We start from the raw sequence: 27,724 nt of genomic DNA, 5'->3' as shown, positions 1-27,724 counted from the left end.
TTTTCACCCAAATCATGGCATAAACCCCCAGGTTGTCACCCTCCCATCATTCTTAAAGCCCTCCTCATTCTTACCCCCCTCCCAGTCCATGCTTTATGGGAGCAGTCAGAGTTGCCCTCATAATGTACAAGTCCTAAGCTTAAAACCCCTCTGTGGTTGCCCTCAAGATGAAATCTAAACTCCTCATTATGAGGCCTTTAGTTTTCTTCTGGTCTTATGTGCATGCTTCAGTTTTTCATCTTGCCGCTGTCCTGGACTGGTGAACTTCAGGAACTGTAGCTTGTTCACCAGTGGAGATCCCAGAACCTAGCCCAATGCCTGGTCCCTGATAGCCATGTGCTAGCAGATGCATAAATGGGGGAGCAAATAAATAGGTGAATGTATGAATTTAAGGACTCTACCAGTTACTAAGTGTGTGACTGAAGCGTACATGTTCTTGCTTTCTCCACCTATAAATATGCCTGTCTTTATGGGTTGTTGTGAGGAACAAATTAGAAAAGAGGTATAAATGAGCTTATAAAAGCAAAATTGAGACATTAATTACTACCTTCCTTCTCTGTGCTTCAGGACCTACTTCAGTACCTGCCTCATAGCTGTAAAGTATGAGTTTGAGTTAATATGAATAAGATGTTTTGAACAGTTGTAAGTAGTTATTAGATCAACAAGCATTCGCTGTGTTGATGGCAATGACAATGATGAATGAGCTTTACAACCTTCTGAGTGCCAGGTGTGGTGCACATTAGCTCCTTTGGAACTGCTCTTTGAGTAACAGCCTCTGAATTTCCTTTTGCACGAAGTCTTAGGTGAAGTCTTGACAGAACTATCAATTAGGGTGTGCCCTTCTAGCCTGTGGGATGAGGCCACAACAGGAACTCAGTCAACCGGACTCTCACTCTCCCAGGACTTCAACTGTTCAGTGGCGGGAAGAAAGCAAAAAGGTTTAGGTGCACCTATGTCCTTGTAGTGGCACCTTGATGTGACTGTGGAGATGTTCCTCACCAGGCAAACTTCTGGAGCTCCATTCGCAAGCCACCTACAGCCTTCCAATAAATTCTCCTTTGCCTAGGTTAGCCAATGGTCATTTCTATGGCTTGTTACCAGAGACCCCTGACCATATGAGGTCACAGGATTAAGTTCACAAACTCATCCTAGAAAAAGTACTACATATCTCATTGCTGAATAGCTCTATGGTGACTTTCAAAGTAAGTACTCCCCTTGGGAAGCTATGCACCAACACCACTGCCTAGTCTGCCCTTCAAAGCAATTTTGGAACTCTTTTTCTGGAATGGCCATCACAGCTGTCATTGTACACTGCTCTGGGGCCAGGCGACTGGTCAGCCGTTAACTCACTGTGTGACCTCAGACAAGGCATTTCTCCTCCTCGTATCTCAGTATTCCATTCCAAATGTGGGGTTCCTTGACCAGGACGGTTGTCCCCAGCACTGGCCAATCAGCAGAATTATTGAGGAAATGTCTCTAACCTTGACTCTCACCTCAGTCTCACTGAATTAAATTTTCCAGAGCCAGAACCTTCCAAACCCATATTTTTATATAGTTTCCCCAGATAATTCTGAGACACAGTCAGCTGGAAAGCACTAGGCTAAGCAGCTGTTGAGGGCCCTTCCAAAGCAAAAAAGCTGAGATTCTCAGTCCTTTCAAGGTTCCACTGCGCTCTGATACCCACGGCTCACATCCAGATCTCATCACTCTGCCCACATAGAAAATTCCCATAACATTAGAATAAACCCCAAACTCCTCCCCCTGGACTTTGAGGTCCTGTGCAGTGTGGCTCCTGCACTCCCCTCCTACCTCACCTCTCACTCTGTTATCCTTCTGTGCCCAGAAGAAAAAGTTCTGCCTGGGAAGCTCTTCCCCTACTAAAGCATTTGTTCAAATGATATAAACTCTAACAGATATTCAGAAAAATCTTCCGAAAGATCACCCACCACAAAATTGAAGGTGGCAGCTCTCCACCTTCACTCTCTATCACTTCACCCTCTTTTTTTCTCCTTCATTGCACTTACCATTGTCTGAAATTATCTTTTTATTTGTTATTTTAACCTGGCTCATTGTCAGATGCCCCCACTAGAAGCTCAGTTCTACTAGAAGCTCAGTTCTGCGAGAACAAGGAAGCTGTCTTGTTTTCTAATGTGTACCCAGCTTCTGGAACAGTAGCTAGTTCAGAGAAGGACCTCAATAAAATGTCTGCTAAATGACTACGCTTTGCAGGAGCCCAGAACAATGACCTTGGAAGACAAAAAGCTCTGATTCTCACTAGTCCTGAGATAAGTGTTTCCAATGTTTCTTTCTGGGATCAGCAGCCAGGCGACCTTGGCCCTCACCGTGAGCTGACAAGCTGGTGTCTGCAGCTCCTGGAGGCTTGGCCTAGAGCCATGACCTGCCCCATAAGATCATACTACATGCTCCCCCACCCGCATATACCCCAGCAATTGGTCTCAGCTCAGGTTCTCTTCTAAGAAACCTTGCTAACGTCCTTGGCTTTTCACTCTTCAGGCTTGCCACCAGGAAATTAGATTCCAGACATGAGCTATTAGGAACACCAAAATACCCTTTAAATCAATTTTAAATCAATTGCTTTACAAAAAAAAAAAAAAAAAAAAAAAACTCTGCTTTTTATTTTCCCCATAACATCCACTCTAAATCCCAAGTCCTTGAGATATGACACTTGACCATTATTTCTAGACCCCCTGAAAGGATTACCTTTGCTAATTTAGGCATAGGGATAAGATCTAGCTTGCAATTGAGCTCTCACCCAAATTAGGTTCATGAATCCCATTTAGCCATTTGCTCTAACAACAGCGTGAAGGTCCCTGACGACACAAACCCCAAGGGTCTACCATCAGAAACCCCTCCTGAAGATTTGTTCTTAGACCTAAGTTCTAGAGCTACTTGAAATTCTTTATGAACGTGCATAGAGATAAAGGAGAAAAGAAATGAGGGAAGAGAAAGAAAGTATGAGCTATCAAAAAAAGTGATACTTTTCCACTTCAGCTATATTGCTCCCCATTCAACTAAAGTTATTAATTTAAAAAAAGTGTTATTAATACCTACCTAATACCAGGCATCGTCCTGTATGTATGATTAGGATGATTAGGATGTATCAATGATCCAAAAAAGCTAATAGTGCCTGCCTATGTGGACTTTGTGTTCTAGTGGGAAAAGACAGGCATTTAAAAAGCTAATATATTAGATAAGTTATCTAACTTATAATTAATAGATATATTAATATAGATATATTATAGAATGCATGTTTTAAGAAATATACAATATATACATACACAACATTGTAATACAGTTTAAGAAGAAGTTATCCAGTGTTAGAAGGTAAAATGAGCCATCATAAAAGAAAAGATAAAAGATTGGGACTCCTGAAGGGAGCGGGAAGAGGCAGAATCCTGCAGTAAGGAGAGAGGGGTCAGGATATCTCAATGAGAAAATAACACTTGAGCAAAAACCTGACAGATGTAAACACATTTACTCTATGTAACTGACTGCATCCCTTGCTTTTTTGGCATCCAAGATGATCAGAACCAAATTTGAGGCTAAAGCACAGAACACTAGAGCCCCCTATGGTCTATTAATTGTGGTCTTTTGTCCCTGGGAGAGGCAGACTAGGTCAGCAGTTAAAGGCATGGGTTTCAGTATTAAACTAGATTCAAATACTGGCTCGACCACTTACTAGCTAAATGATTATGGCAGCATGTTTATTACCCTGAGCATCAGTTCCCTATGCTTCAAAAGAAAGATAATAATAGTACTTACCTCACAGGACTCTTTTAAGGACTAAATGAAATAATGTACACAAATTCCTTTCCACACAGGAAGAACTCAATAAAAATCAGCTGTAATTATTGAGCTTTAGTCTTGTCTCTCAAAGTTTATTTACATTTTCCTTGGTCCTGATTCTTTATTGGTACTTTCACATTGTTTTATGGTTTCTGCTCCTGTGGTAAGCTACCTCAAATCCTTTGGGGATTGGGATGGGTTTAAATACATAAGCAAATAAATAAAAATCTGGATAGGGGAACATTTTTGCTGAAGCAAAACATTTCATTACTAATAGAGTGAATTGCAAGTGAGGCCAAAAGCAAGAAATATTGACTCTAATATCCAACAGTCCATCAAAAACCACTAACAAGACATTCTCTGGTTTTTCAGACCATCTTTCTCTCCCCCTCCACCTCTTTCTCAGACCCCTCTTTCTTCCTCCATCAAGAGACAGAAAATAGGTTACATAGAATGACCCAGTAAGATTCCTACACCTTCCCAACCTCACAGCTGTTTCACTGACATGGACCTCACAAAACTCTCCTTCATCAAGAAAGAGAAAGGAAATCAAAAGAGTCACTTTCCATGGTGATAGGGTTAGGGGAGAAGGGTGCTGGTTAAGTGAACAGAGTCAAACATAGGCTAGAATCTCATTACTGCCATTAATTGGTGGGCTCTATGGCTGTAGGAAAGTCCTGGACCTCTCTGCGCCTCAGCTTCCTCATTGGTAATAAAAGTTCCTCCCTCTTAAGGTACTTGTGCAGATGAAAGGAGAAAATATAGGAAATCATCATATTTAGCATACTTTTAAAGCCCTCAATAAATTCTAGATTTTCCTTCCTTAAGGAAAGGTAATGCTTTAGGTAATGCTCTTCAATCAGAGGGGTGTACAGGGAAGAAATGGGGTGAGAAGACTAGTTTAGGTATATCCCTATCTGACAGAAACTCAATATCAATGGAACATGATCATTTTTTTTGAGCCCCCTACTACCTTAGAAATATTATCACACTTCTTCCTTGCCATAACCGTTTGACATGGGCATTACTCCCCACATCTGACAGCTGAGGCTAGGCTTTGAACCCAGAGCACACAAGTCAGAAGGTTTTGGAGGCAGCTCTGGCCTTCCAAAGTTACCTTTATAATGGGTAACACCTTCAAGCTATGAATGAACTAACATGGTATATATGGCATATGTGTACCAAGGAATACTCTTCATCCATAAGAAAAGATGGAGACTTTGCATCTTTTGTATTAACCAGGATGGAGTCAAAGAATATTCTCCTTATACTAATATGGGCTGGGCATAGTGGCTCATGCCTGTAATCATAGCACTCTGGGGAGCCAAGGAGGGTGGATTGCTTGAGCTCAGGAAGTCGAGACCAGCCTGACCAAGAATAAGACCCTGTCTCTACTAAAAAATAGAAAAACTAGCCAGGTCTAGTGGTATACACTTGTGGTCCCAGCTACTTGGGAGGCTGAGGCAAGAGAATCACTTACCCCAAGAGTCTGAGGTTGCTGAGAGCTATAATGACACTACAGCACTCTACCTAGGGCAACAGAGTAAGACTCTGTCTCAAAAATAAATAGATAAATAAAATACTAATATGAAGCTAGTAGATGAACAACTGTACAACCACACAAGAGAAAAACATAATTAAATTCAATTGCAGGGGGAATGGGTAAGTGCTCACCTAATGGGCACAATGTAAGGATATATGACACACTTCCTGGGTGAAGGGCTTATCTACAACTTGGCCTTTATCAACAAACACAAACAGCATAACCTAATCACATGTACCCTTATATTAATCTGAAACTTTTTTAAAAAATAAAGGGCAACCACCACAGGACACTGCAGGCAACACTAACAGGAACCCATGAGGCTCCACTCCACTTGGAGTACCATGAACTCTGTGACTCCTGAACTAGGGATGGCAAAAATCTGGGCCAGTCTGACACTGCTGAAGTTCTCTAATCCCCTCTCTCTCCCCTTCCTTCCATCAGCCACAAGGGCATTCACTATTCTACAAGCTGAGAACTGGCTATATCTGAATTTGAAACGCACATGCCTTAGGTGATTTAAAGTAAGTAATTTTCTTTCTAGTTACTGTTCTGAAATTAGGGACATCAAAATGCCTACCTCCCAAAGTTGCCATTAAGATTAAACAGAGCGGGCGGCACCTGTGGCTCAGTGGGTACGGTGCCGGCCCCATATACCGAGGGTGACGGGTTCAAACCCGGCCCCGGCCAAACTGCAACCAAAAACAGCCGGGCGTTGTGGCGGGCGCCTGTAGTCCCAGCTACTTGGGAGGCTGAGGCAAGAGAATCACCTAAGCCCAGGAGTTGGGGGTTGCTGTGAGCTGTGTGACGCCATGGCACCCTACTGAGGGCCCTGAAGTGAGACTCTGTCTCTAAAAAAAAAAAAAAAAAAAAAAAAACTTTACAGGAAAAAAAAAAAAAAAAAAAGATTAAACAGAGCAGTGCACTGAGAACACACAGAACAGGGCCTGCACATACCAAAGTGCTCATTTATGGCAGCTGCTGTTGTTACAATGATGCAGTCTGGGGAAAGTCAGCCTTATGCGAATGATGGTGATGATACTCCCAGAGAGGAAGAGCAGGTCCTTGCACACTGGCTGACATGTCTACCCACACTTCTATACAGCCCAGGCAGAATGGCTTGGTTATCTACCATTTGTTCCTTCACTTCCCATTCACGGGAAACTCCTTGAGGGTAACAGAGACCTAGCTGGGCTCTTGCCCCTCTCAAGGAAAAAAATAAAGAAGACTATCAAGGCCCAGCCTAGGGCTTCCCAATCAGTGCCCTTTGTCCACAGACATGTACTAATGCATTCTGTGCTGGGAACTGGGGAGAAAGAAGATACCCAGCCCCACTTCCCAAGAGTTCATAGCATACCTGAGGGGAAAGACAAGGAACCGGTATCTCACAACAGACAGAAAATAATAAGGGCTGAGGGTCCCTGAGAATATCAGAGAAAACTCCATGAAGAAGGAGGTGGTGTTAGTCAAGACACGGGAGGATTGCATTCCAGGCTGAAAGGACAGCATGAACAAAGGCCTAGAGATGAGAAAATATAGCGTTTGTTTAGAGAACGGAACAGCTAGATGGGAATGGAGGACTGGGAGAAGAGGCGACGGAGCGGTGAAAGGCCAATGAGCCTAATAAGCAGGAAATACAAAATACAGATCTTAAGTACCTCAATTGATGGAATGGAAATAGGCCTGCGATTTTAAACAAGATAGTCACAGAAGACCTCTCCTGGACGACACATTGAAGAAGTAAAGGAATGAGCCGTGTGACTATCTGAGGGAAGAGTCGTTAGGCAGAAGGAACAGCTGTGCAAAGGTCCTGAGGCCACAAGGTGGCTGCCATGTTGGCAATGCATTATAAAATGCCAGTGTAAGTATAGCGTGGGAGGAATGGGGAGAATGGTTAGGTGAGAGGTTAGAGAGCTACTTCATGAAGGAAGGGCCTTGCAGGTCATTATGGGGGCTTTGGCTTTCACGTCGATAAAATGGAGAACCATTGCAGGAGTTCCCGTAAAGAACAATGAGCTTTTAAAAAGGAGTGCTCTGACTGCTGTGTAGAGAATCAACTGCAGGGGGCCAAGAGTGGAAGCTGAGAGACCAGTAAAGAGGCTATGGCTGAAATCCAAGCAAAAGAGGATGGTGGTAGGAACCAGGATGGTAGCCGGGATAGCCAAGTGGTGGTTCGGTGTCGCTTCCCCGTGTAAAAAATGGAGCTTGGAGTCTTTGCTCAAAGGTTCAAAAAGCCCCCATCGAGATGGAATGTCGGGAACCTCCAGCCAGGTGGAAGGCAGCCTGGGGAATTCGGGATTGTGGAGGGCATGGGCAGCTCTTTGCGCGTCTGAGCAACTGGAGCCCACGAGAAAGCCAAAACAGGTGCGCGCCCAGCGACGCACTTCAGGAGAGCGAGACCCCAATGCAGGGAGGGTGTCCACTATCTGTTATTCCCCTAGAGGCTTAAGAGGGAAAAGTAGGAAAACACTCGCCTCCGCGGAGCCCTGGAACCGGTCCCGGGCAGCCAGCATTGTGTGCGCTCGGGTATGCGCTCGCTCCGTGTGCTCAGGTGTGGGCATGGTGCGGGGGACGCCACAGCATGCCCTCCTTTCACCGCCTCCTTTCCCAGTTTCGACCCCTTTGTCTCACTTGCCCCTACTCCCTTCTGTGGGCCTGTCTGTCCCGCCCCGAGCTCGGCACGCACAACCCTACTGGGGTCCCTCTGGCGGTAGCCGTAGCCGCACAGCTGGGACCTGGGGCTTCCAGGAAGAGAAAAATCATGAATGAAATGGATGCAGTGTTTTCACTCCCCCGCCCTCCCTGTCCAGGCAACCCTGGCTTGGGCGCGATGGCTGCGGGGACTCCGCACAGAGTTGCTGAGGAAAAGAGGGACCACTGCAATGGGGTCAAGGGTTGAGGATGTGTGATCCGAGACCCTCGGGCCTTGGGCGGCTGCCGGAGCTCCCAACCCCCCAGCCCCGCGGGCCCTGCGCAATTCCCGGGGAACGGCGCAAGCCTGCCGGGGGCGGGGTGGATCTGGGGCCTGGGAGTGCAGAACCGACCCGGCGGCTGCGCCCGCGACTCCGCAGCTGAAGCGCATTTAGTAGGGCGGTCGGGCGAGGGAGCGCGCACGGAACGCGGGACGGAGCGCCGGGCGGACGGACCGACGGACGGACGCCCCCGCACACGCAGACGCACAGAGCTCCGCGCGGCCCCCGTCACACATACATTGGCACAGAGACACACAGGGACACACGCAGACACACGCACACTCGCGCGCGCACAGCCTCCCGCCGGCCTGCCCGCTCGCTCGCCGGCGCCCGGAGCCCGCTCTGGCCGGTAAGTGAGGCGCCTCCGTTGGCGCCTTTGTGTGGGTAGTCGGAGGGTGGAAGCCGCGGGTCCCTCCCGAGGCTGCCCCGCAACTGAGACCTTCTTCAGCCTTCCAGGCAGAGGAACCGGCGCCCGCCCCCGCCACGCCCCCATGGGGTTCAGAGCGCCCCCAGACTGGGGGAGGGGTCCCCAACGATGGGGACAGGGCTTGGTGCTTGGTAGCGGAGAGCGAGCGGCAGCCACTCCCCAGGAAGCTCGTGCGCGGCTCCGGGAGGGAGCGGGATAGCTGTCCGGGGTCCGAGTTTGCGGCCGGGGCTAGTGCGCGGCTCTTGCCTGCATCGGCTCTCCGGAGTCTGAATCCCTGGAAGAAGGCTGGAAATCGCCGCCAGCCTGCTGGCCTCTAAACCGCGCTTCCCAGCCTTCCTATCATTTCGGCTCCTCCGACCCTTTAGCTACCCGCGTCCCACCCACCCTCAAAATAAAAGCCAGGCGCGTTCCCCTCCCCCAGCATGCCGATTTTTTTCTGGATGAGGCCCAGACTCCTGCAAAACCCAGAGACTGCCCTGGTCAGAGCCTTGGAGGGACTTTCCTTATCAAGGATCACGTGGCTTAAAAGGTCAGAAGGAGAGGAACCTTGTAAACTCATTTAACCCCATCTTTTACAGACGGGGAAACTGAGGCCCAGTGAGATGTCTTAACCAAGGTCATCATCAAAGAGTTAGTGTCTAAGCCTTCATTAGAATCTAGGGTCTCTGGCTGTCAAAGCCACTTCCTTCCCCCAGATTTAATGGGGAAGGAATCTCCTCAAAATTCACCTGTATTTACCATGTGAGTCTGTAATGGCTCTGCCCCCACTTGAAGCGGCAGGTGCCATTCATTTGATTGGCCTTTAATTTGCCTCATTCACCCTCAATGGAGACCTCTCTTATGCAAGCACTCCAGTTTTGGGATTTAGGGTGGGGAAATAAGCCTTGGACCAGAGATCAAATTCTGGGATGTTAGTCCTTAACCTCCCAAGAGTCCCTGGGTCTGAGTGTCCTCAGTTGGACCAGGTAATGTGGCATTCAAGGAGTCATCCCCTTCCCCCCACTTTGACCTGACTGCATGCCCTCCCAGTCACTCTCCTCTCCTTTTTCAGGGCCCTGGTCTTCTAGTCCAGCCAGGCCCCTTCTGTCATCCCTTCATGGGGGTTCCCCCAGTCCTTCATGCCAGGCCACCTCTTCCTTCCTGGTGTTTGTTAAGTGAAGCCTCTTGGTATTGCTGACAAAGCTGCGGGGGAAGCTTGAGTTACAACCATACCAGGCTCAGGTGGTTTCTCAGCACAGGACTCCCTCAAGGGCAGCAGGGTGTCCCCAGAGCTGAGCCTGATGTCTGGTGCAGAGAGAGTGCACTGAGGTATGTTGAAGGAGCACAAGCATAGGTGGATGGTGAAGGGATGCTGTCAGTCACCTTTGAGGAGACTCTAGATCAGTGGTTCTCAACCTGTGGGTCGTGACCCCTTTGTAACAATGAAAATACATCCTGCATATCAGATATTTACATTATGATTCATAACAGTAGCAAAATCATAGTTATGAAGTAGCAACGAAAATGATTTTATGGTTGGGGGTCACCACAACATAAGGAACTGTATTAAAGGGTCACTGCATTAGGAAGCATTAGGAAGGTTGAGAACCACTGCTCTAGATAGTATTCTTGTCAAGGAGGGCAGTGTTCAGACTCCAGGGGCCGAAGGCTCCTTTCTTAAGAACTTCCTTCTTGAGTAGGGTGAGCAGCCTGGTGTGGAGCAGAGCTAATGTGGTCAAGTGGCGTAACTCCAGGGGCCACCACTGATGTTGAAGTCCACATAATAACATTGTGCTCCAAGAGGTGCCACTTACATGGACTTCATAATGATTAGTGGCCCCTGGGCTTTTGCCATGTGGAGGTTTCTGTCCTGAGAGTGAAGGGATCTGGGTTCCAAGCCCAATCTCTTCTTTGCTGGCTCTACAGTTTCGGTAAATGCTCATAACCTCTCTGGGTCTCAGTTTCTCAAAAAAAATAAGATGATTGGATGGAGATTTTCCAGATATCATTCAGATTTGAACTATTTGTTAGGGGGTTGGGAAGAAAGGAAGGAGAACACTTATTTCTGTAACTGCTGTGGACCTCTTCTACTCTGTGAGGGAATAATTCCTCAAAAAGATAGTGTAGGTAGTGCCCTTAGCACAGTGCCTGGGGCATAGAAAAACCTCAGAAACTGGTAGCTAGTAATACTATTAGGGCCCTAGCTTTATGGAGATAACCTCCACTTCTTCCCTTCTTTAGATCATCCAAGGACATGAGATTTTAGGGCCTCAATGTCTTCCTTCCTCAAAAAAAAAAAAAAAAAATCCCTCTCCCACTGACATAATCCTGTACTTAGGGCTCAGTCAGCTTACAACATTCATGAAACCTCCCTGGGAGGAGCAGCACTTTTGTTTATCAGTTATTTTGCATCTTAGCATGATATAACTTAATAGTCTTCAGTGTCAGAAGTTTTTCCTACACTCTGGCACTTATATTTAGTCCTCATAACAGAGTTTTGATAGCAATTGTGTTATCATCCCCATTTTATAGATAGGATAGTTAAGACCTTAACTTACCTAAGGGTACCTTTAAAGTCTCAGCAAGGCCTCCAGATGGTCTGACTCCAGATTCTGAACTCTCTATTCCACATCCTGTTGCCTGTCTGTTCCCCCAGTTGTGCAAAAAAAGAGACAGAGAACCCCTTAAAAAGAGTTGAGAATAGGCTCGGTGCCTGTGGCTCAAGCGGCTAAGGCACCAGCCACATACACCTAAGGTGGCGGATTCGAATCCCCAGCCCGGGCCCGCCAAACAACAATGATGGCTGCAACCAAAAAATGGCCAGGCATTGTGGCGGGCGCCTGTAGTCCCAGCTACTTGGGAGGCTGAGGCAGGAGACTCGCTTGAGCCCAGGAGTTGGAGGTTGCTGTGAGCGTGATGCCATGGCACTCTACCCAGGGGAATAGCTTGAGGCTCCGTCTCAAAAAAAAAAAAAGAGTTGAGAATAAGGGAAGATTTTATTCTTCTGGAAGATCAGGAATGACTTCTTGGAGAAGATAGGTAACATTTGATCTGGGTCTGAATAATTTGTACATTAGAAGAAAGAGGGGGGAAGTATTTCAAGGAACAGAAATAGCATGAGCCGAGGATGGCTGGGCAATGGGGGCTTCCAGGATAGTACAGAAACTGGAAAACAATTTATTCCATTTGGAACAAAAAAAGATAAAAGAAGAGTTGTAAGAAGGAAGGCTAGGAAGATGGTTGGAAGCAGTTGGGGAGCTGGGGAGAAGGAGAATTGAGTGCCAAGCTAAGAAGTCAGTCTTTAGTATTTGAATGGGGAAGATGATGATCAAACTTGACCATGAGGAAACTCACTCTGGCTGCCCAGAGGAGAACAGATTGGAGGGGGAGAGCCTGCTGGCAGGAAGCCCAGGTAGAAAACGATGACAATGGTCTAGGTGAGAAATAATGAGGGTCTGAACTGGAGGTGGTTGTAAGAATGGAGTTGATGCAAGAGGCCTCAGTGTCACCCAAATTGGCAACTGATTGGATGTGGGTGCTGGAGGGAGGGAGTTATAAGTGATGGCAAAGCTTGAGACTAAGTAGCCAAGGATGCCATTCACAGAAAAAGCCCAACAGGATGGGGAGTGGGGGAGGAGGGGGGTGGGGCATGGATCTGATTCCTCCAGCAAAGCCAGCTCACCAAGCACCCTAAACTGTGAAGAATCAGTTCCTTCCTTCATTCATTCATTCATCCTCCAAATTTGTATAGACATCTGTTATGTGCCAGATTGTTCTAGGCTCTGGGGATACATTGCTGAAAAGACGAACTTCCTGCCCAAGCTCTACCAAGGGAGACAGAAAATAAAACATAAGCAAAGATAAAATAGTTCAGGGGGTGAGCAGTACTCTGGAGAAAATGCAGGATGATGGGTGACCAGGTGGAAGGGCAGAGGAAGACATTTAAATAAATTTTTTTTGAGGAGATGGTATTTTGGACAAAGACTTGACTAAAGTAAGGAGGAGACCACAAGTGTGAAGGAGTAAGAATAGCTTGTTTTCAGGGAGCCTCAAATGTGGCTGTGGGAGATAGGCAAAAGGGAGGAGGGGTGTGGAAAAAGGTAGGAGAGGCTGTGAGAGCCAGTCACATAGGTGCTGATAGCCATGAGCAATGAGAAATGGCATGGCGTCAATGAATCCAAGAGAGCCTGAGTCCTGTTCTCCTTGTAGTCTTAGTGCCTAACCCATCAAGCTTGGTCCTCCACAGTGGCTCACTAAATAGTGGTTGAATGAACAAATGTGGGAAATGACCATTTACGTATGAGGCTTCCTGTCTTAGGCTTTATGAACCAGAGATAAAGATTATGGCATTATAAGGGCATAGTAAGCTGTAGTATGATCAAAATGATGAAGCTGAGATGACGTGAATGTGTGTGTTGTCATTCAAGCATTAAAAACTTGAGTGAAATCTGATATTGTATTCAGAATGGCTTGATAACATAAACACTGCAGTTGGCTAAGTCTAAACAGTAAAACATACCTGAAATGATGGTAAAACAATTAAAATGGTGACATTTTTGGTCTTCCTTCATCTCCTTTCCAGGGCCAGTGCACATGCTTCTGGCTTCATGTCACATTTTCCCTTGTGTATCTCATGCCCTCAGCCGTTTCCTTCATAGAGATCTTAAAAGAACTCACCTCTAGCACAAAGGCCCGTGTTTTCAGGACAGGGCATTATAATCTCCAATAAATTGACAGATTCCCAAAAAGGCAGAGAGGGCAGAATTATAGAAGTATAAATTCTTAAGGCCCCTAATTGATGGGTTAAGTCATTCTGCAAGTGGGAATGGGAAAACCGGCTGGACCATGTGAGGGGGAAATTGACGTAGCCTCATCTCAGCTCAGGGCTCCCTAGTTCAAGTTCGCTCTAAATTCATAGGTCTGTCACCTCTAGAAACTAGAAACTTGGCTCAGCGCCTGTGGCTCAAGTGGCTAAGGCGCCAGCCACATACACCTAAGGTGGCGGGTTCGAATCTAGTCCGGACCCGCCAAACAACAATGATGGCTGCAACCAAAAAAAAAAAAAATAGCTGGGCATAGTGGCGGGCGTCTGTAGTCCCAGCTACTTGGGAGGCAGAGGCAGGAGACTTGCTTGAGCCCAGGAGTTGGAGGTTGCTGTGAGCTGTGAGCTGTGAAGCCATGGCAGTCTACCCAGGGGGATAGCTTGAGGCTCTGTCTCAAAAAAAAAAAAAAAGAAAAGAAACTGGAAACTCATGTCATCTCAAGGGAAAAGAAAATACCCTAAAAACTCTTTCAGTTTTTGAACAGTGTTATCACCAAAAAGCTCTTCCCTATGTTAAGCTGGGTTATTATGGAAAATAAGATCCCCCCGCCCCATTTTTCACTGCCATCTCCATCTTTTCTGAATCTGATGAGATGTGGAATGAGCACCATGACCCCTAATGTCTAGCAAAGCTCAGAAGTTCCCAAGCTGTTAGACTGAAACAAGCTTTTCTCACTGAGCTCAGACACATGCAACAAAAGCCGCCCTCCTTCCTGTGTCCCCCTTGAAGCAAATGTGACTCCATTGTCCACACTTGGGTCGCAGCATGTTGGGTTGAAAGGGGATCCCCTTGAGCTAGATGCAGTGGGTCTGCAGTTTGCAGATATGGAAGAGAACAGGATCTCGGTGGGAGTTCCTAACTTCAGGCCATTGTAGTGGTAAACTGTTCATGGCCTCATCCCCTGGTTACTGGGATGGCAAAATAAAGAGCCTAAATTGCCTTCCCTTTTTGTGGTGAGGTGGTTGGTTGCAGTCATCAGACACACCAAGTCTCAACATGTCTTTCTTAAGAGTCAACATGAATTGCCCCTCCCCTAATCTCTCTGGAAGATGTTCACAGGGATCTGTGCATTTTAATGGTGGTGGTGCATGGACATCTGGAATTGACTCTGAAGATTCTTCTGACAATAGGTACATTTCCTCATCTGCCCCACCTTTAAAAAATAGATTATAATTGTAAAAAATAACACATTCAAACTCCATACTAGAAAACACAGGTAAGAATAGTCATTATTTTGTATGTTCCATGCTATTTTTTCTGTAGATCTGTATTTTGTACTAGTTGAAATCAGTCCATATGTAGTTTTATATCCTGAATTTTTCACTTAATATTTTACCATAACTTCTCTTTTCATACCTCGTCATCTTCCTATCCTCAGTGACTTTTCTATACTTTATGTAACCATGTTTTTATTATTGGACATAGCCAGGAGTGAGCATCTCCATACACAGGGCTTTTCCATCTTAGAGTCTTGGGGCATCCATTTGAAGCATCCTCAGGGTGTTAGACAGGACCAAGCGTGGTTAGAAAGACGTGCAAGGAAGAGACCTTGTCACAGTCCTGGGTCCTGGCCTAGAAAGGGAACAGGGAACACCAGCGCTGGAGCCAAGGAGAAGATGGAGAGGGGGATGGATCACAGGCCAAGAGGCCATGGTCACAGAGCACTGGGGATGGCGGTGGCCGAGGGGAGTACAGCGCTGCCCGATTTCAGAAGAAGTCCTTCCAGTATTGTGTTTGTTGGGTTTGGGATGCAAAATACACACAAAATTTCCTATTTTAGCCATGTTTAAGTGTACAATTTTGTGGCATTAAGTATATTCACAGTGTTATGCAACCATCACCACCACCCATCTCCAGAACATTTGCATCTTCCGAGACTTAAACACTCTGTCTGTAAATACTAATTCCTCGTCCTCATCTTCCCCGGCCCCTGGTAACTTCTACCTTCTTTGTCCATGAATTCGCCTAGTCTGGGTACCACTTATAAATGGAATTATATTTGTCCTTTTTTGCCTGGCTTCTTCACTGAGCTGATGTTTTCAGGGCTCATCCATGTTGTAGCATGTATCAACATTTCTTTTTAAAGCTGAGTATATTCAATACCACATTTTATTGACCCATTCATCTGCTTTCACCTTTTGGCTCTTGTAAATGCTTCCATCAATATTGGCATGCTAGTCACTGTCTAAGCTCCTGCTTTCAGTGTTTGGGGGTGCATGCCTCACAGTGGCATTGCTGGATCATATGGTAATTCTAGGTTTAAAGGTGTAGGGTACATTTTTTTTTCTAAAGGATTTTTCTATCCCCAGCATGAAAAAGACCACTGAATGAAGTCTTGGTAGCAGAGGGTCCAGGAAAAAGCTATTAATTCTAAAAAGTAAATTTTATTTAGGTTCTACATGGCCTTGGAGGTAGTAGAAAGAAAGGAAGAGGGAGCAGAATACAAATGAATCCAACCTCCATTTCTGAAAAATTATTGTGATTTAGAAGCATTGTGGGTGGAAAAAGAAAGCTCTCAGGAGAGATCTTAGTGGGTGGAATTCATTCATGCATGCAAGTATTTACTGTGCTGGGCGCTGTGGTGGACACGGGACCCTCAGTAATCAACATGGCCACAAGGATCCTGCCTGCAAGGTGCTCACACTAGTGGGGGCGCCAGGAAGTAACCTGGCAACAGTGGTCTGCTGATGCATGTTATTGCTATGATGATAATAAGCACTGAGCGCTTACTGCGTTATCTCACCGAATCTTCATAACAGTTGAATGAAGGCTTGTATTATCCACAGTTTGCAGGTGAGGAAACAGACTCAGAGAACTTAAGTAACTTGCCAAGAACACAGAGCAAGTAAGTGGCAGAGCCAGAATTCAGACAGAGGCAGTAAGTGTGCTCTGGGGCTGGGTTGAGGGCAAAGGCGCACAGGAAGGCACCTGCCCAGGTGGAGGGCAGAGAAGGCTTCCTGAAGGAAGGGATCGGGCATGTTAGTGTAAGTTGGCTGTGCTCTTCTTCAGCCCATGATTTAAGAAAATGGTTTTCTATGGTAGTAACAGTAGCATCTGGCCCTGTTTCTAGTGACTTCAAACTCTCAGGGAGCCTCACCTCACTGAGGTTCCACTTCAGAGGAAGGTGATGACTTTTATCATCCTTGGTGCCTATCATGAGGCAGGAAGGCCAACAGCAAAGCATTCCCTTCGCCCACTGACATCTACCCATCCTTCCCTAGCTAGCTTGCATCCTCTTCTGTGCCTGGGCTGCCTTCGAGGGACCTCCTGGGCCTGGGCAGCTTCAGGCCAGTGATCTGGAGTTAGGCAAATACAAGGCCCAGCAGTGGTGATGAAGATCACGTGTCCACTTTCAATGCCTCATCACTGTCCCAAGATGCCTGGACCTTGTGGGTTCCTGCCACTACCAAACTCATGTCTCCCCTGAACACAGATGTCACCAGTTCCCTCTGCCCACTACCAAACTCATGTCTCCCCTGAACACAGATGTCACCAGTTCCCTCTGCCCTTTCCATTCCTCAGTGGTGTCCTCAACAGGGATTCTGTTGACCCTTGGGTGGGAGAGTTCTTTGCTGTGAAGGCATCATTGGCTCATCCCATTCATTTGCCAGTAGCACCCTTCAGTCATTGTGACAACCAACAATACTCAACACATTTTTGAAGTATATTTTACAAGCAGTCAAGTGTCCAGATCTTAAGTGTTAGATTCAGTCAGGTTTGCCAATTGTATGAACTTGTATAACCCGTCAACAAGAGCAAGACGGGAACATTTCCATCACCCCTGATGTCCTCATAGGTGAGTTTGCTCTTGACCATCATATAAATGGGGTCATACAGTATGTGGTCTTTTGGGTCATGAAGTAGTTTTTGAGATCCATCCATATCGTGCTATCCCATGCACTAGACATTTCTAAATGCCAACTAGAGTGACAATGCCTGCCATACTCCCCCTCCAAAAAATGGCCTGTGGATTAAAATCAGTGTGTCCTAGGCTGGTGTGTATAAAGCCCTCTGCTGTGTGATGAGAATCCCCCTCCTTCCTACCCTCTGGCCACATGGAGGTGCCTGCACACCTTACCTTTTCGCCTCTCCAGGCCTTTGCCCCTGCAGTGTTCTCCACCTGGAATGCCCTTTCTGGTGTCCTTCAGGTCTCTTCTGTGCAGCCTTCCAGCCCCTGCCCAGACCCTTCCCTTGCGCCCTCCTGCGTAGGCCCATTAGACAGTTCCCATGGGCACTTCACACGTTTCTTACTCTGCTCACCAGGCAGGATGCTAGTGGAGGGCAGGGACTGGGCCTTAGTTATCTTTGTACCCCCCACAGGCCCAGCACAGGGCCTGATGGTAAAAAATGGATATATGATGATGGCAGGTTCTGCCTCAAGATTATCTCAGAGACAAACTGGATTTTAAAATAACTGTGCAAAATGTATTCCAAACCACCCTCTGAAGCTGATAAAAGAAAGGTAGTCAAAAAAGATAGTCTAATCTCTGACTACAGATGATAAATGTAGACTGAAACTTCCCCAGGGAACCTGGCGCCATGGAAAGGTGACATCAGTGAGTGCAAAGTAGCTCAGCTCAGGAAGCCAAGGGCAGTGGGAAGAGATCAGAATCAGTGAAGGAAGGTTGCCTGGAGGAGGTGAGTTCCAAGGGTTTTTGAAGAGGAGTCTATGTTAGGCCCAGGAGAGAGCCTAAAAGCATAAGCCTGGATCGTGGTCCTGTGCTGTCCTCTCTGACCCCAGTCCTGAATCTCAGTTGCCCTTCCCTCCTTTTTCTCCTTTCCACTCATTTTTTCCTCCTTTTTTCTCCTTTCCACTCATTTTTTCCTCCTTTTTCTCCCACATGGCCTCCCCTTCCCATCTTTCATTTAAATCTGAATGTAAAGGAAAGAGCTGGCGGTACATTGCCCCGCCTTCCATCTCTCCTCCTCTGCACCAGGCTTCTTACCACAGAGGATATATAAGGGGGCCTTGTTTGCCCCTCCCCAAGAGGGCAAATTGTAGAAGCCCAAGTTGTGGACAGAAGACCCAGGGAGCAGCCCAGGATAGGGGTGAACCTGGAAGGAGAGAATTCAGCCCCAGGAGAGGTTAGTGTGCACTGAACTCACTGGAGAGGTTCCCTGGAGGAGGCCTGAACCGAGGTGGTGTGGAAGAGCAGGAAGCTTGACAGGGGGGAGAAAGGAGGCCCATCCAGGCGGGAAGAACAGGGAACACCTAAACTAAAAAGCAGGAGGGAGCATGGCGGTTGGGGAAGGCTGATTTCATGGTGGAGGAGGATTTGGGAACTCCCGCCAAGTAAACTGGGTTTCCAGTTCCTTTATCCACCCTTCCAAGGCTGACATGGGGACCTGGAAACAGCCTGGAGCTCTCCAGAGGGCAGAAGAGGTTCCACTGGGAAAGTCCCTCTCATCCTTAAGCTGTTCTTTCTTGCATTGTTCTCATTAGCTCTAGAAACACCTGACAGAGCCTGAGGAAATCAGAAGCAGACCTTTGTAGCTGGTGCCACTGCCTGCCACAAAGAGCAGGAGTGTCTCCCGTGCTAGGTTGACTTGGAGGAAGATAGGAAATGAAGCTTTGAGCCAGGGCAGCAGAGTGCCTGCCTCAGGATTGCATAGCTCTTTCTATATACATCACTCACGCTCCAGGCTTCTCTACCACCCTGCATTTTTTGTCACTTCCGTTTTACACGGGAGGAAACTGAGGCTCAAAGAGGTGAAGACACTGTCCCAGCACCCCTGGGGATTAGGTGGTGGCACACTGCCTTTCAGTCTGAATCCATCCTTTTTCCATAGGGCCATGGTTGTGTGACCTCAGAGTTCTCAGCCTGTCATGCTTTGAGGGATTCATCCTGGTGACTGAGGACATGTATTCACACCCACCTTGGCCCCAGGCCCCAAGTTTCCAACTGTCCACCAGCAGAAGGCAGCGTGAAAATCACCTGTCCTTGGCCAAGGACCAGGCTCTGTCCTGTCTTCTCCTTTGGCCACCTGAGCAGGACCAGGGTGACCACTTAACAATTCTCATGTTGGGTGGCGCCTGTGGCTCAGTGAATAGGGTGCCCGCCCCATACACTGAGGGTGGCAAGTTCAAACCCGGCCCTGGCCAAACTGCAACAAAAGAATAGCCAGGTGTTGTGGCAGGCACTTGTAGTCCCAGCTCCTTGGGAGGCTGAGGCAAGAGAATCCCCTAAGCCCAAGAGCTAGAGGTTGCTGTGAGCTGTGATGCCACAGCACTCTACCGAGGGCAAGAAAGTGAGACTCTGTCTCTAAAAAAAATTCTCATGTCAATCCCTAACCCCTCTAAGTGCCTATAGCTGTTGCAGAGTGGGTTAAGATGTCTTCTTCCTGGGGTTGCCTTGAGGGACTGATGAAATAAGGTGTTGGAAAGCATGCAGCACATAGTAGGTATTTATTTATTATTAAATTAGAATTTAAGGTCTTTTCAGCCTTCACTTCTGGTCCCACCTGGATTTTGTTTTTCCTAATTCACACTCTTTTCTGGCTAAACAGCCTTAAGATCCAGCTAATGTTTCCAAACCTAGCCTCTGCCTTCCTCTCCCAGGCCTTGCTTCTGACTCAGTTTATCTGACTCTTCCCCAAGTCATAAGGTGCCTGGATCTTCTCTGCCTGTGTTGCCACAGCCTGAGCACAGAGGATTAAATCAGGTTGGAGATGGAGGCCCTGGTAGGCAACTAGAGCCCACAGTGGGGCGTGGCAGGAACTAGGGGCTTCCCTAGCAGCAGGTAGGGTGATAGCAAACTTAACTTTGAACTTCAGCTCTCCCTTCTGTTTTTTGATTTATATTTGGTTTCATTAGCATCCTATTCTTATCTTGTGGGTATTTATATTATTTCTTATCCCTTTGAAGATATTGTGATAGTTTATTATGAATAGTTTAATTTTTTTTTTTTTGTGACAGAGTCTCACTTTGTCACCCTTGGTAGAGTGCTATGGCATCACAGCTCACAGCAACCTCCAGCTCTTGGGCTTAGGTGATTCTCTAGCCTTAGCCTCCTGAGTGGCTGGGACTACAGGCGCCCGCCACAATGCCCAGTAATTTTTTTTTTTTTTTTTTGCAGTTTGGCCAGGGCCAAGTTCGAACCCGCCACCCTCAGTGTATGGGGCCAGCGCACTACTCACTGAACCACAGGCACTGCCCTGGCTTTCCCTTCTGTAAGTTTACCCAGGTCCTGGGAGAAGGAGCTTTGTAAATAGGAAGACCAGAGCAGATACCTGAAGAGATCAGCATGGTTGATCCAGAGTAAGGCACAGCCTGCGCCAATAGTTCAGACCAAGTTATGGGATCAGGGAAGCCTAGAGATGAAATCAGAGGCATGAAATAATGTGTTACCAGAGTGGATGTGTAGCCAACGCTATCTGGGCCAAAATTCTAGTTCCAGGAGGAGTTAGGAGAGCTGTAAGGAGGGACAAGCTCTCAATCCTGGAAGGCAGAGATTCCACCTGCCAGGGCAGAAGTCCAGTGCTGAGGTTGGGCCACTGTCAAAGCCAGATGAGCAACAGTGAAACTAAGTTAAAACTCTGAACAATTGCAGTAATAATTGGCTAGCATACCGTGTGCACTCCCAGGTTACTACTACTGGTCCATTTTAAATATGATGAAACTGAGGCACAGAGAGACTGAGAAAAAGTCCTGACATCTGCCAAGACTAGCAGCATGACTCCTCTCATTCTAGCTTGAAATCAGCCATGGTGGGAGCACTTACGCCACAGAAATTGGCAAATGCCACAAATCAGGGCCTTTTTTTAAGAACTAGTTTATTAACACACCCAGAGCCTCTGTGGACCTTATCTATGGGGAGAGAAACAGAAAAAGCCTGACACACAAGATGGTGAAAATGCACGTTTTAGGAGTTTCCTAGGCCCTCTTCTAAACATTGTACCTCATGTCATGCACAAAAGTCATGTGAGAATCAAAATTTAATCTAATCCTCTACAGTGTCAACACAGTTATCCCTATTTCACAGATGAAGAAACTCAGACACAGAGAAGTCAAGTGTATTGGCCAGTGGAAGAGCCTTGATCCATACTTGAGCAGTCCAGTGACAGAGCCTGTGTTTACTACTTTTGTGGTATTTTTAATGAGCCAGTTGTAAATGCAAAGACTAACCCAGTTTTCATTTTTTGGACATTTGCCTGGTGCCAGATATAGTATTAGGCATGGGAAACAGGAAGGTCCATATCAGAGGCGATGTAAACTTTGTGATTTAAATAAAGCCTAGGCCTGGTATTGAGGCAAACTGAATTTGAAGCTTGGTTCTGCCACTTACCAACTGTATGACCTTGATCAAGTGACTCAGTCTTTCCAAGTTCCAATCTCCACATGTGTAGGAGGATGACTATGTTTACCTCGTGGAGTTACAGTGAGGAATGAATGATGTAATACTGTTCTGTGCACAGAGCCCTAAATAAAAGAAAGCTGCAGTGATTACAGACCACAGGCTTGTGTATAGGTATAGATCAGTATGACCCAGAGGTACAGGTGTCTCCATTGGTAATGACCATGAGGAGAGGTGAGAACAAAAAAGGAAGTAAGCCAGTTCTTCCTAAGGGAGTCAGGGAGGGTTCTACTGAGGAGGTGGCATTTGAACAAGGTCTTAAAAGGCAAGTAAGAGTTTTCCAAGAGAAGGGAAAGACGGGGGCTTTTCCAGTAGAGCAGTGGTTCTCAACCTTCCTAATGCCACAACCCTTTAAATACAGTTCCTGTGGGTTGCAACCCACAGGTTGAGAACCACTGCAATAGAGGGAAATGTACTTTCTAAGGCAATATAGGTAAGAGCAAGCTATCTGAGCAGAAATACGCAGAACCCTCCCACCCCCACCCCCCACTCCCTACCACAAGAGGTGTGATCACAACTTCACATTTGTGATTGCCTGTTTTCTCCTTGTAAATTAAACTGCATACCTGGAGGAGGGGGATAAAGAAAGTTAGCAGAGTATAATGTTTTCACAATCTTGGAGAGTAGATGACCTGTGAACTCCAAAATCCATCATCTTTTGGGCTTCTGTCAGCCACACAATTTACAGTCAGGTAGGACCATCCACAGCATCAACTCATCACTGCTGAACAACACCTCCGTCAATAATTGGCTCAGGTGAAATCCACCCCCTCCGGATGAAATTTGGTCTCCAGGGAACAAGTCCTGCTTCCCTGGTGCTATGAGTGCCCTCTGCTGGTTCACTGCCATTCTGCCATCTGCCTCATTAAACCCTGAACCCCAGGGATCCGACTGCCCCAGAACTGAAGCCTGACATGTAAGGAAAGGCCCTTGAAGATGCCTTATTCAACCCTTTTGATACAAGTCACTGGAGGCTGCTGAGACTCAGGGGAAATGACTGGCCCAAGGTCACATAGGTGCCTGGGACTTTGTCACTCCACTTATGGAACACAGCTGACACCACCACACACTCCCCACTCAAGGCAGCCTTCCAAGGGCAGCTGCCTGGGCTGCTGCTTCCAGTGGAGAAAACCAAGGTCATTATTCAAGGAGGACTCCCAGTCGTTCTGCTCCTGGGGAGGGCACACCAGTGAGCTCCTTCCTGTCCCTGGACAAGGGAACAGGCCTGGGAATCTCCCTCTGGCTCTTTCACTAACTCACTCGTTATATGAGCCTAGGCCTTCATATCTTCATCTGTAAAGTAGGGATCATCACATGTGACCCCACAGATTTATGGTGAGCCTTTTTGTAGAGCACATGTAGAAAGCAACTGCTATAATGTGCGCTTTTTTTTTTTTCTTGAAACAGAGTCTCATTCTTGTCGCCTTGGGTAGCATGCCCTGGCAAGTGTGCCATGGCGTCACAGCTCACAGCAACCTCAAATGATCCCCTTGCCTCAGCCTCCTGAGTAGTTGTGACTATAGGCACCCACCACAACTCCAGGCTTGTTTTTCTATTTTTAGTAGACACAGGGTCTCACTCTTGTTCAGGCTGGTCTCAAACTCCTGCGCTCCAGCAATCCACCAGTCTCAGCCTCCCAGAGTGCTCGGATTACAGGTGTGAGCCATTGAACCCAACCCTATGATGTGTACTTTCTTCCACCAAAAGCTCAAAAGTGGAAGAAAACAGAGGTTAGGATTGTGGGGGGGAGGTTTCTGTAATCACTAGCCATGTGGCATTGGGCGGGTCCCTTCACTTCTCTGAAGCTCCATTTCCTCCTCTAGACAATTCAGATAATGCTAGTATGTTCCTTTGGGGGCTGTCATAAGGATTAAATATGCTAGAAACCTACAAGGTACTTGGGGAAGTACCTGGCCTGTGTGGTACACATTCAGTAGTGGTGGCTGTCCTTTCTTCTTTAAGACTGTTATTATTATCCTGTTAGGGAGCTGTAGAAGATTTACCTAAACTGGTGGCCGTAAGATTGATTCTGCCCTCTTCCCTGCTTCCTTCCTCACTCTGATCGCTGCCTCCTATCCCTTTCCATCCTCACCAACCTGACCACAAGAGAAGAGAGTGTGGATTCTAAACAAAAGTGGGCTTGGCCCCCAAGAAGAGGCTGGGAGCATCCACAGAGCCTGAGCTGGATGACGAGGTTCTTGACCCTTCACCCCAAAGATGCAGTCAAGACAAAAAGCATCGGCCTCTGCCACAAGCCCCTGCTGTCTCTTGGTGCTGCCAATGTAGCTGGCCCCTAATGCTTTGGTGCCAGCAGGGTAGCCAAGGCCAGCAGAGAATCTTTGTGTCTCTCTGCTCTCCCATCCCACCCCATCTAGGAATTTGACAAGACAGGGACTCCTCTCTCCAAACCCTTCTTCCTGAGAGCACAGGGGCAGCAGGAAATTCAGTTCATACTGGGCCTTGGGCCCAAACCACGGGCACCTGCAGGCCTGGCAGTGCCTTCCTGTTATCAACAGGAAGAGGCACATGGTTCTGGGATGCCTCACCTGCCCAAAGGCTGCTCCAGACAAATAGGCAATGTTCAGAGCCCTTACCCCTTCCTAGAATCTAGGTTCCAGCTTTTTACTAGAAGGTTATGCATTGTTCATACCTGCTTCTCTCACCACCACCCTCATTTCTCTTCTCTGTTGTTGGTCATTTCCATGGTTCCTGAGCACCTGTTGTTTACCAAATACCATGATAATCATTTTCACATTTCTCTTACTCATTGGTAATCCTCACCTCAATCTTGGGTGGAAGGTATTGTCAACCCTGTTTTACAAATGGGAAAATTTAAGGCCTAGAGTGATAAAGATACTTTCCTGAGGCCACACAGCTTGACTAGATCAGAGTGAAAATCTGTTTCTGGAGAAGGCTTCTGAAGCCTTGAAGATTAAGCTGGAGCTTAAAATCTGAGTTGCACATTGAGGATGGGTGCAGAGGTGATGACATTCCAGGCAGGAGAGACAGCCTGTGCAAAAGGGCAAAGCAGAGAATGTATTTTGTGGTCATGAATGTGATGGAAAGGCATTTACAGTTTGAAACCAGAGTGGCTGGAGCAGATGGTTCAGTAAAGGAGGTAATCCCCAGCTACATCCCAAAGCCAAGACACCCCCATCTCTTACCTGATTGCTGCACCCACCCTTCATCTGGTCTCAGGGCTTCATGGTCAAGAATCTATTCTTGCCATTAGTGGGTTTCTTAATCCTCAATATTGGGCATGGAAGAAATAATGTCTCACTATGCTTCTTTTTTTTTTTTTTTTTTTTTTTTTGAGACAGAGCCTCAAGCTGTCCCCCTGGGCAGAGTGCCGTGGCATTACAGCTCACAGCAACCTCCAACTCCTAGCTCCAGCGAGTCTCCTGCCTCCGCCTCCCAAGTAGCTGGGACCACAGGCGCCCGCCACAACGCCTGGCTATTTTTTGGTTGCAGCCATCATTGTTGTTTGGCGGGTCCGGGCTGGGGATTCGAACCCGCCACCTTAGGTGTACGTGGCTGGCGCCTTAGCCGGTTGAGCTATAGGCGCCGAGCCGTCACTATGCTTCTTAAATGAAATTACACTGGACTCGGAGCTTCCCATTACCCCTAGTTGGTAGGAAATTCATTCTCAGGCATTATTGGGGTACCCCTCGCGATCCTCTGCCACAGCCACCATGCCAGAGATATTTTCAGGAAACACACCAGTTATAGCAGAGATAGCCCCGGTCCCACCTGAAGGGCCTCGCCAGGTCTGCTTTCTCTGTTTGCTCTGGGGCGGGCACTGTGGAAACCCCAGAGGATAAGATCCAGCATGCTCTACACACCTCAATGCTATTCCCAGGTGGTCCTGTCACTGCCCACACACACCAGACACCCGTCATGGAACCCTCAGCTTCTTCACCTTCCCAGGCCTAGAGACCCCTCTCCACCCTCTCACCTCCTCCTGTCCAGGAGCCCCTCCCTCAAGGTGCAAGACTCACTTAACAAAGACCACAAAGGATAGCCCCTCCAGGAACCCAGCTTTTGTTCCTGCAGCCAAACCTCTCCTAAAGGGTAGGTTGGCCTTACCTCCCAGAAAGAAAGGAAGAGGGAAGGAAAAAAACACAAATTAGTATCTCAGTAAATTGCCCTGTACCACACCATACTCCCTTTTCACACACACCCTGTACACTGCTTTCCATTCCTTGAACAGGCCCTGCTTTCTCTCAACCCCAGGCCCATGACATGCCTGTCACCCACCCCTGTTCTGTCATCCTATAACCGTAGACCCCACCTCTCACATCTCATTACAGATGGCACTTCCTGGGAACCTCCTAAGGCTTCTGCCTTATTAGGGGCCTCGCCTGTAGTCCCAGGGCCACCTGAGCCTCCACTGCCTATGTTCTTACCTATATCTCCTATGAGATGCTTATAGTTATTATATTTCCAGGGCCACAAGTGAGGCCTGCACATGGAAGGTTTTTAGTATACATGAGGTAAATACAGTGATGGTCCAGTCTCTGAATCAGATTCACATAAAAGAAGGAAAACCATGTTTCCCAAGCCCTTCAACAGGCTGAGCCTGTGTGGTGCCCTTCTGTGTTCTTTCCCTGGGGCCTCTGCCACACCCACACCCCTATTTCCCACCCATAGAGAGCAGGGATGGAAGGGAAGTCATTCATCTGGGCACATGTCAAGCAAAGAACACTCATCCTCCGTGTTTGGGATCCAGAACACGCTAAGTTTGTAGTCTGCTCAGACGTGGGGACAGATGGCTGGACAGTGGACAGCTGGGCAAGGAGGGTAGGCAGCTTGGCAGGATGGAAATAGCAGTGAACTAAGCATCGGGAGTCCTGGGCTCAGAGCCTACCCGTCCCACAGGTTTGCTGCATGCATCAGTCTGGGTTCTCTGGTTGCGAGCAACAGAAGCGGACCCTGAGTAACTCAGAAAAGATGTTTATTAGAAGGCTTTGGACTATGACACGGAAATGGCAGGTAACTGAGCTCCAGTTTGGGGCTCTCTGTGTGACGAAGGGCAGGCAGGACATCAAGGGAGAGAGATGTAACTCTTAAAATGAAATCTGGATTTTATTAACCACCTGAAAACAAGTGTCAACACATTGTGTGACCTGAGACTAGTCACTTAACCTCTGCGAGCCTCATTATCCCCATCTGGATGTTCTGAAACCGGCTTTTCTCCTCCGTTCACATCTCCAGTTTGCTTTTTGCCGATCAGACTTCCTGTCCTGGCCCAGATGGCATCATTCCCCATCCGGACACCTTGGGAATGAATTATGAGGGAGCTAGGTGAGTGAGCATGTGTGTGGTCCTCCACAACTTGCCCATTGAGGGGACCAAGCCTTCTCCACCTGCATGCTCTGGGACACGCGATTCATTTGCATGAGGTGGTCGGCCTGATTATTCCTTTGCCATGAAATCACCACATCCTCTGCCCCCGCATGCTGAACATGCTGATGAAAATCTAGATGGTATTATGGGCTTATTTCTGGCCAGGGTCTGACCATCTTCTCTAGATTGAAAAGCTTCAAGCTGGAGCCTGCCCTTGCAGACTCTACAAAGCCACCAACCCTGAGACCCTGTCACTGCCCTACATTTGACCTTTAACATGACCATCAACAGGCTCAGGCCCTGTACTGAACACCTAGGATGAAAAGATGGTTGAGGGGGGTGAGGATGCTCCTAGCCTAGTCTCTCGGAAGCCAGTGGGGGAGGCAGGTGCATAAACAGCTAACTATAGCAGCAAAACAAAGTAGGAGACAAAAGGAAGTATGAGCCAGGTGTGTGGGGCGGGGGGTCTAGAG

The 27,724-nt window shown here is 47.4% G+C and overlaps 1 protein-coding gene across 4 annotated transcripts in view; it reads left to right on the top strand.

The window, feature by feature from the left end:
* The first annotated feature begins 8,500 nt into the window (after nt 1-8,500).
* PTPN5 (protein tyrosine phosphatase, non-receptor type 5) overlaps nt 8,501-27,724 on the top strand; it is a 58,433-nt gene continuing 39,209 nt past the window's right edge. For 2 of the 4 annotated variants that reach the window (XM_023510295.1, XM_023510284.1), the window contains exon 1: nt 27,190-27,209. In XM_023510295.1, coding sequence (XP_023366063.1) covers nt 27,190-27,209 — 20 coding nt within the window. Of the gene's footprint in view, nt 8,672-27,189; nt 27,210-27,724 lie in introns of those variants that run through there. The other 2 variants (XM_003781164.2, XM_003781165.1) reach the window with 2 other exon arrangements.

This window comes from Otolemur garnettii, unplaced genomic scaffold (genome assembly GCF_000181295.1).
Source record: "Otolemur garnettii isolate 467f Iridium unplaced genomic scaffold, OtoGar3 scaffold00001, whole genome shotgun sequence".
In the NCBI taxonomy this organism is placed as follows: Eukaryota; Metazoa; Chordata; class Mammalia; order Primates; family Galagidae; genus Otolemur; species Otolemur garnettii.
This window is presented reverse-complemented; position numbering and strand designations above follow the sequence as displayed.